The sequence below is a fragment of the Alosa alosa genome, chromosome 19 (genome assembly GCF_017589495.1).
Source record: "Alosa alosa isolate M-15738 ecotype Scorff River chromosome 19, AALO_Geno_1.1, whole genome shotgun sequence".
NCBI classification, from domain to species: Eukaryota; Metazoa; Chordata; class Actinopteri; order Clupeiformes; family Clupeidae; genus Alosa; species Alosa alosa.
Genome location: NC_063207.1, coordinates 338479 through 348478, shown reverse-complemented (window position 1 = coordinate 348478; position 10000 = coordinate 338479). Strand labels below are relative to the sequence as shown.

The following is a 10000-nucleotide window of genomic DNA, read 5'->3' as shown; positions in this document are numbered from 1 at the left end:
TTTTTAGGCCTTAAAAACCTAAAGTTGTATTTAAGACTTTTTTAAGGATCCGCGGGAACCCTGATAAGAAAGTGCCTGTAGGGATCATGTAACGTTACCAGCCTATAAGGGTAAATCACGCTGATTTGAAGTTAATACCAGATTATAATACCTGATAACTACCAGTGAGCCGCCGCCCGCATCATAGACTATAGGCACTGGCGCAGGGCTTCACTTTTTGTCACTACCCTTAAGAAACTGTCGCTATGCTTTCATGTGCCACTGCTAACTTATTTCAGTAGTTCGGTTTTGAAATTGAAGCAAATGTCTACATGGTCTCCAACTTTGGGCTTTTGCAATACATGATTTCATAAAAGGCCAAATACAAAATAAATGTTAAAAATATCACCTAGATAACTGTAAATATTAAAACCAGAAGTTTCAATGTAATTTCACAAAATGCTAAGCATGCATATATTTAAAGTTTCTTAAAGCTGAGCTGTGCTTAAATGTCAGTGGTAAAATGTTAATTATAAAATGCTAAAATGTTAATTATAGCCTTGATACCTGTAAATATTTAAATCTGATGATGTAAAGTATAGTTCGATGAAGTTGGAGAGTTGGATTATAGGATGCTCTAGAACTCACACCAACAGAGTCAAAGGAGCCACACCACTTTTCTGACAAGACACTATGACATATGCATGTGGTTCTGTTGACCTTTAGTTTTGTTGCTACTGTGCTTGGAGGACAGTTGGAAGGTTTAGGACAAAATTAAGCACATTTTAATCGTATCACAATAATGCCGATAACCATGATCATTTTGGTTTCTATAATCATGATATCACATTTTCATACCGTTTCTCTAGCAACCCTAGTGGTAAAAAAGTTGAGTGGCTGGTAGATTTTGGAATCCACCAGCCACAGTGGCAGGTGGACAAAATATTTAATTTCCATCCCTGATACACACGCATGCACACCAAGTCCGCTTGCTTTTAGCGTTTCATAAGTCACGCCATCGAGTCTGCTTGCTTTTAGCGTTTCATAAGTCATGCCATCGAGTCTGCTTGCTTTCAGCGTTTCATAAGTCACGCTATATAGTTCGCTTGCTTTTAGCGTTTCATAAGTCACGCCATCAAGTCTGCCTGCTTTATCATTGCTGACCACTTTCTCCACTCTAGGGACGGTGAAGAGCAAGTGTTAAGTTTAGAGGTGTAAAGGGACATGTATTTGTATCACACAGCAAGTGTTAAGTTTAGGGGTGTAAAGGGAGATGTATTTGTAGCACACAGCATGTGTTAAGTTTAGGGGTGTAAAGGGACATGCATGGACGGACTGGGTTCAGGAGGTTCAACACAGATGCTTACTGGAGTTACCAAATGCAGTCTTTAAGGAACACACCAACATTTTAGGAAATTAGCTTATTCACCATCTTCCCCAGAGTTGGATAAGATGATTTCTATACACACCCTTCTCGTCTCTATATGTAACTCGATCTGAAGCACCCACCGTTAGCATAGCTCATTGAGGTGGGCAGTTCCAACTAGCCTATAGCACCCAAAAGTGACAGCGCTCAAACATTGTTCTATTTACATGTTGTGACTAGTATAATTACAATGTGCAAAAATGTCAATGTAAAATACAACACAGCGATTTTCTAATCATATACAAGCTTGGAACTACATTCTCATTCAGGCGAAACACTGCTACTGCAGCTATTCAGGTGCTGCGTGCAAATCACTCCGCCAAAGTAGCAGTGCCAAGTTTGCATGTGCTTAGAACAGGGGTGGGCAAACTCTTCAGCTGAAGAGCCACATTGGGTTTTGGCTGAAGGTTAGGTCATTGGGTTATTGGGTTTTGAGAATTTGGCCGGTGGTCTGCCGCTGCATAGTGTTGTCATAACTCAATCTGTACATGTTTCCATGTAAAACTTAAGAACTCAATCTGTACATGTTTCCATGTAGAACTAAAGAACTCAATCTAATACATTAGAGTACCTGCTGTGAAACGCACAATAATGCATTAGATTAGAGTACCTGCTTAACGCACAATAACGCATTAGATTAGAGTAACCTGCTTAACGCACAATAATACATTAGATTAGAGTACCTGCTGTGAAACGCACAATAATGCATTAGATTAGAGTACCTGCTTAACGCACAATAACGCATTAGAGTACCTGCTGTTTACCTGACGTTCGCTGTCTCGCGGACTCCACTACAGTAAAGGCGGACTATCGTTTTGTATTCTTCGCCTATTGCACAAAAAGCCTCTTGTTCTGATATGTATTCATTTCACATTCTTACAACATAGCCTATCACAACACCTGGTGTTTGCTGTCTTGCGGACTCCACTACAGTAAAGGCGGACTATCGTTTTGTATTCTTCGCCTATTTGCCTATTGTTCTGTATTCATTTCACATTCTGTACAACATAGCATCACAACACCAAGCACTCTAATCCATCTGTCGTTACTGAACACATATTTATTATTATTTATATTTATTATTTACTCATACTATTACACATGCAGACACACACACACATTACTTACATACACACACATTATGCACATGTACACACACACACACACACACCTGTATTGAGTACATGATGATGCGGAAGCAGGAGACAGCAAACTCATTCGGGTCCCACAACCGATGATTATCCAGATGCCTGGGAGAGGTACACACACACACACACACACACACACACACACACACATGCACGCACGCACACACACACACACACATACACACACACACACAGAAACACACACACATACAAACACACAAATGCATACACACAAACACACACAAACATTTCACCAGAGTAACAAACTACTGTGTGGTGTATAGTGTGTTGTGTGTGTACCGTTTTCATTTTAAAGTTCCCATATTATGACTATTTTTCAACAAGTTAAAATAGGTCTATGAGTTCCAGAAAACATGTTTCTGAAGTTGTTTGCTGGAAATAGCTTGTAGGAAAAGATTCTTGCCTACCTCTATTACACTCTTTTTCAGTCCCTTTCAAAGTGTGCAGTTTCTGCTGCTCATTACATATTAATGAGCTGCTGCTCACTTGCCCACGCCCCACTCCATTAACTGTTACCAGGGTCATTCGTGCCAAATCAACAAATGCCTTCAGCCTCGCCTGACCATCTTGACTTTGCTTCATACTTTATGTCAATAATTCTAAATATTACCCAACAACTACTGTGCAAAGGTTTAAGATTGTATCTACATTCTTTTCTGAGATATGTAGGCTTAAAAAACAGTTGAACTCGTAGGCTTGGTGTGGTTGATTATGCAATGTCTGAAACACGCCAATTCAACCTAACATCTACTACACCCTCGTTTTACATAGTATAGCCCGTAGCTAACACTTAGCCTACCATAATCTCTATGTAAAACGGTTAGCTTGCTAGCTAGCTATCTAACAGTGGAACTTCAGTAGCCTACAACATAAGCTTAGCTATCTCACCTAGTTGTAGGAAATATGTAAGTGATGGAATTAGAATGAATCCCATTAACACACAGATAACTCTCACACCAACCTTATTTTGTGCCTTTTATTCACGTTTGTTCAACGATTTAGTATAAATCCTTTTCACTGCCCACTTCGATGCAGCTCCATAGGTTTCCATTATATTTACGTAACGTAATTGCCCTAAAAGGAGGTGGTGGGTGGGAATATTGAAATGTTTCGGCTTGTGACGTCAAGTTTGACCAGGTCACCCTGGAGGCTGAAGGCAGGATACATCCAGAAACCCTTATCTTACTCAAAACAGCATGGATGTTTTTTTTTTCCAAGTTTGTATGCATGTGGAAGCACCAGAGACACACAATAACACACCAAATCCCAGAAAAAGTGATTTTTTCATAATATGGGCACTTTAATTACTGTGGATTACCACCTTGTGAGTGAAAGCCAGCATCATCCGGCCATTGTAAGACCAAGATAAATGTGCACAAGATGATGTCATAATGATGTCATACCTCTTTAATCAACCGTAGTAGGTGTGCAAATGGGTGTGGAGGTGCTGTGTGTATATCTAGCTAGCCAGCACTGCTCATCAAAACAGGCCTCGTTTAGTAGCAGAAATTTCACTCGTGTACATAGCATCTCGCTTAGTACAGCATTCTGAACGGAACCTGCACTGCATTGTGGGTAATGTAGTTGAATTACTGAACTGAGTTGAATTGTTTATCATTAATCAAACAGATTACATCAAAGTAGGTAATATGCACAATCAAAGCATGTATGCACATTTCATTATTTATGCACATTATCAATATATCCACGAATGAACTTAAAGTGCTTAACACCCCAAACAATAAATATAATACAATGTATATAATTACTATGGCAATGCTCATGTGGTAATGATATATGTGGTCATTATGGCTTTGTTATGTTGATATATGTGGTTACTATGCCATTGTTATGTTGATATATGTGGTTACTATGCCATTGTTATGTTGATATATGTGGTTACTATGGAAACTTACACCAGCACCGGGCGCACAGCATTGTTCATGTTGCCATAGGCAGCTCGACCCAACAGCTCACGGAAACAGCTCTCGGCCAGGGATGCCGGATTCTCCTCTCCTGATGCCCTGCACACACACACCGCATTACATACACACACACACACTGCATTACATACACACACTGCATTACATACACACACACCGCATTACATACACACACACACTGCATTACATATACACACACCGCATTACATACACACACACACACACTGCATTACATACACACACACACCGCATTACATATACACACACCGCATTACATACACACACACACTGCATTACATATACACACACACCGCATTACATACACACACACACACACACACCGCAATACATACACACACACACCGCATTACATATACACACACCGCATTACATACACACACAGACACCGCATTACATACACACACAGACACCGCATTACATACACACACACACAATGCATTACATACACACACACACAATGCATTACATACACACACACTGCATTACATATACACACACCGCATTACATACACACACACACTGCATTACATATACACACACACTGCATTACATATACACACACCGCATTACATACACACACACACTGCATTACATATACACACACCGCATTACATACACACACACCGCATTACATACACACACATACACAATGCATTACACACACACACACAATGCATTACATACACACACACTGCATTACATATACACACACCGCATTACATACACACACACACTGCATTACATATACACACACACTGCATTACATATACACACACCGCATTACATACACACACACACTGCATTACATATACACACACACTGCATTACATACACACACCGCATTACATACACACACACACACACACACACTGCATTACATACACACACCGCATTACATACACACACACACACACTGCATTACATATACACACACCGCATTACATACACACACACACTGCATTACATATACACACACCGCATCACACACACACACACACACACAAGATGATGTCATAATGTGTGTGTGTGTGTGTATGTGTCTCTCTGTGTCGTCCATATCCTGCATGTTGAACAGTAGTGATGGGATCAGCTTGTCAAGTGTGTGTGTGTGTGTGTGTATGTACCTCTCTGTGTCGTCCGTATCCTGCATGTTGAACAGTAGTGATGGGATCAGCTTGTCCAAGTGTGTGTGTGTGTGTGTGTGTGTGTGTGTGTGTGTGTGTGTGTGTGTGTGTGTGTATGTACCTCTCTGTGTCGTCCGTGTCCTGCATGTTGAACAGTAGTGATGGGATCAGCTTGTCCATGTGTTGAGGTTCCCAGATGATGGCCTGAAGTTCATCATTCACCGTCTTACGAACCACCCCCTGCAGACCCTTAATGCCAGCTACACGGATCCTGCGCACACACACACACACACAGTTGTTAGACTTATAGGAATATGTGTTATATGTGTTCAATCTCTATAATTCACTTGAAAACTAGATTGTGGATCTTCATGATCAATCACAATATAAAAACATGAGAACACACACCTGGTGGGTGTCTCTCACTCACACGCACATACACACACACACACCTGGTACGTGTCTCACATACACACACCTGGTAATGGCCCCACACACATGTCTCACATACACACACACCTGGCAAGGGGTCTCACACACATACACACACACACACACACACACACACACACCCTGGTGCTGGTCTCACACACACACACACACACACACACACACACCTGGTACGGGTCTCACATACACACACCTGGTACGGGTCTCACACACATACGGACACACACACACCTGGAAAGGGTCTCACACACATTCGGCCCATTCATTCAACCTTATTTTCTATTCTCTTTATATAGATTACAGAACAATGAAGTAACATAAAAGAGAGAGAAATAAAGTATAGGTGTAGGTCTAGGCCTGTTAATAAAATAAAATAAAATAAAACAAATTAAAAGAAATCAATAAATAATAAGATAATAAATAATAACATACATTATAGAGGAGGAAGGGAAACATACATAAAATCTTAAATAATAATATAATAATAATAATAATAATAATAAAGACATTTACTAAAGCAGCAAATTGACAGGAAACACACACACACACCTGGTGCGGGTCTCACACACACACACCTGGTACGGGTCTCACACACATAAGCACACACACACACACCTGGTACGGGTCTCACACACATAAGCACACACACACACACACACACCTGGTACGGGTCTCACATACACACACCTGGTACGGGTCTCACACACATACGGACACACACACACCTGGTGCGGGTCTCACACACATTCATTCATTCAACCTTTATTTATTCTTCTTATTATTATTAGATTACAGAAACAATGAAGTAACAAGATGTAAAAAGAGAGAGAAATAAAGTATAGGTGTAGGTCTAGGCCTGTTAATAAAATAAAATAAAATAAAACAAATTAAAATCAATAAATAATAAGATAATAAATAATAACATACATTACATTATAGAGGAGGAAGGGAAACATACATAAAATCTTAATAATAATATAATAATAATAATAATAATAATAAAGACATTTACTTAAAGCAGCTACAAATTGACAGGAAGGTTTGTGATTACAGATCTGAATTGATTATAGGAAAGTATAGAGTTCATTTTTATATTACACTGAAGATTATTCCAGGAAGTAGGGGTACTATAACAAAAGGCCAACTTTCCCAACTCAGAGTGGACACTCTCACACACACACACACACCTGGTGTGGGTCTCACACATACGCACACACACACACACACAAAAAACTAAACACACACACACCTGGTGCGGATCTCACACATACGCACACACAGGCACACACACAGGCACACACACACACACACACACACCTGGTGCGGGTCTCACACATACGCACACACACACACAAAAACTAAACACACACCTGGTGCGGGTCTCACACACACGCACACACACACACACACACACACGCACTGCATGAAAAGTGTGATTTCCGTCAGTATGCGGCACTGTAGATTGTCGTGGAAGTTCAGTTTAATGGCTGTTCGCGGCAGTTTGCAGGCAATGCCGAAAACTGCCATGAATTGTCAGAAATTGACGTGGGCCCTTGCTTGGCATTTGTCCCCCCATGCCCCCCCTCCTCCTAATTCTAGGGGAGGCTTTAACATGTAAATGAAAATGCTGTGAGCTATACAAATGCAAATCAGGGTAGCAGGGGGCAACTGTGCATGCTGGCATGACTGTGGCCTTTGGTCTTGCTTAAACAACTCCCAGTAATACGCTCAACAGGCAGAAATGATGCTGGGTATGACATGTCTGTTCCCTGCAAGCTCCAATAATGTAACCTGACTTAAAACAGTCGATAGAGTTTAGATTCAGATTTTCCCTTCACACCAACACAATGAGAATTTCAGAGGCAAATATATAAATGATTGTCTTTATCACTATTTTCATTCAACAAAAATATATGCAAAACTGCATATATTTTTGTTGAATAAAAAATATATACCTATATAAGTGACCCTGCTGTGTGGCGTATAGACTGAGAATGTTTTGGACTGTGTAAGTAGTCTACTACCAGGGAAATAGTAGTAGACTATTTACACAGTCCAAAACATTCTCAGTCTATACGCCACAGCAGGGTCACTTCAATAAACCACTAAGTCCAACCGTTACGCCCCCACGCCAGCAGGGGAGACACTTCCTCTAGTGAGCAGTGGTTGCACTGTGGTCGCGCTTCCACCAGAACAGCTGATAGGATAAACAACAGTCAGTGTGCGGCGGCAAATTCAGAGAGGAGCATCTCCAAGCCTTGCCTTCCCACAGGCTGCAGCGAGCTGTACTTGGATTCAGCAGAACAGAAAGGCTAGCCTACAGTTTCATTAGGCTACTACTTCACGTTATTTGGATGCATGTGGATGTGAATCTTAAACAACGCGCCCACGATCGTCTGCGCTCATTCCTTCTAGAAGAGGGGACCTTTAAACGAGCACTTCCCTTTTGGGAAGAATGGACATCTGCCAGATGAGTGGTTACTTGTCTCAATCCAGGAAAACATCTGCTGAAAATCAGAGCCAGCCGTAGCCTACCAGGGTTCACTCGAGACACATAGGCACTACCGGAGCAATGGTAAGATTTAAAGAATATTATGCTTTCATTCTGCTGTAGGCTATAAGGAAATAGATAGGCTACGTTGATAGATACAGATATTAACTGTACATTTTGTTTTCACAAACTAACTTTGCCTCTTAATGGGGTCGGGACCTCCTCTTTGCTCGGAGCTGTCTGCAAGTCATTCAAGCAATTAGGTAAACTCTAGGTTGCTGTCCATAGAGGACCGGTTGGCTGCTCTGGAGTCGAAAAACTGTGCGGGAGAGACAAACTTTAAGAAGAGAAGACTGGTGCACAATCCCAAGCTTACGGTAAGAATATGTTCGATGACTGCTAGCTAAGCTAAAAGTACCCTAGCCTAAAACCAAAGCTAAGAGTAGCCTAGTAGCCTTGCAAAAGAACAAGTGAGCAGAACCAGCTTTATTAAAGTGTATTTTTTTGTGTCATCATTTACAGGAAGCAGTACGCCGTCTTCACAACTCTGAGACAAATTGCAGGCGCTACGAACCGGAGCAAGGGTAAGATTTAAAGAATATGCTTTCATTCTGCAGTAGGCTATAAGGAAATGGATACTTATAGAGACCATAGGATAGATACCGATCATAACTACATTTTGTTTTCACAGACTAATCTCGCCTCATAATGAGGCGGTGACCTCCTATTTGCTCGGAGCAATATCTGGAAGTCCAGATTTACACGATGTTGATAAAGATGACATTGTGTGTAAGTGACTTGTTTTTACTGTTTCTCCTTCCTTGTTTAATGTTACTGTGACTTGCGTTTGATTTTTATTCATACCACTCTCATTTAATTGTTTTCCAGCCGCCTGTAAGACATATTACGAGACGGTACGCAGGAGCTTTAGATATATACCCAGCCAGAAAACTCATTGCGGGCGGAAGCTGCGAAGAGTTCAGCTCGGAGTCGAGCGAGAAGAAAGAGGGTAAGACTTTATTTGGTGACTATTTTTCAGGTGCATTGATAGATGTGTTGTGTCCATACGCAGTGCATCGCATCGCACAGTACTGATTCATTGTTTTTTTACAGCTGCTGGAATCGAGACAGAGTGTGCTAGCAGATGACAAGGTGGAACCCACCGTAGACCTCATGTCTGACGAAGAAGATGGCGTTGTTGGCGGGGTCTCTGGATGGATTGTACGGTCGCCGTCATTTCGTAGGCCGGAGCTCTCTGAACTCTGTGCGAAGCTGCAGTCCCGGTTAGAGGCGACGCCGAAGTACAGAGCCACGCAGAATAGGCGTCTGCATAACGGACCTGCCACGGAAAGAACGCCGCCAGTTACCTACAACCCCGAGGAGGCAAACGGACAGTT

At 41.4% G+C, this 10000-nt stretch overlaps 1 protein-coding gene and 1 long non-coding RNA gene across 2 annotated transcripts in view; one reads left to right on the top strand and one right to left on the bottom strand.

Moving 5' to 3' along the window:
- The window catches only part of efr3a (EFR3 homolog A (S. cerevisiae)), a 79568-nt gene that overhangs the window by 39124 nt on the left and 30444 nt on the right, over positions 1-10000 (bottom strand). The window contains exons 7-9 of the mRNA XM_048228209.1: positions 5784-5933; positions 4491-4598; positions 2577-2655 (exon numbers count right to left, since the gene is read on the bottom strand). Of these exons, the coding sequence (XP_048084166.1) occupies positions 2577-2655; positions 4491-4598; positions 5784-5933 (337 nt within the window). The remainder of the gene's footprint in view (positions 1-2576; positions 2656-4490; positions 4599-5783; positions 5934-10000) is intronic.
- Positions 9163-10000, top strand: part of LOC125283875 — a 902-nt gene continuing 64 nt past the window's right edge. The window contains exons 1-3 of the long non-coding RNA XR_007191816.1: positions 9163-9392; positions 9492-9612; positions 9717-10000. The exon at positions 9717-10000 is cut by the window's right edge and continues 64 nt beyond it. This is a non-coding gene — a long non-coding RNA (uncharacterized LOC125283875). The remainder of the gene's footprint in view (positions 9393-9491; positions 9613-9716) is intronic.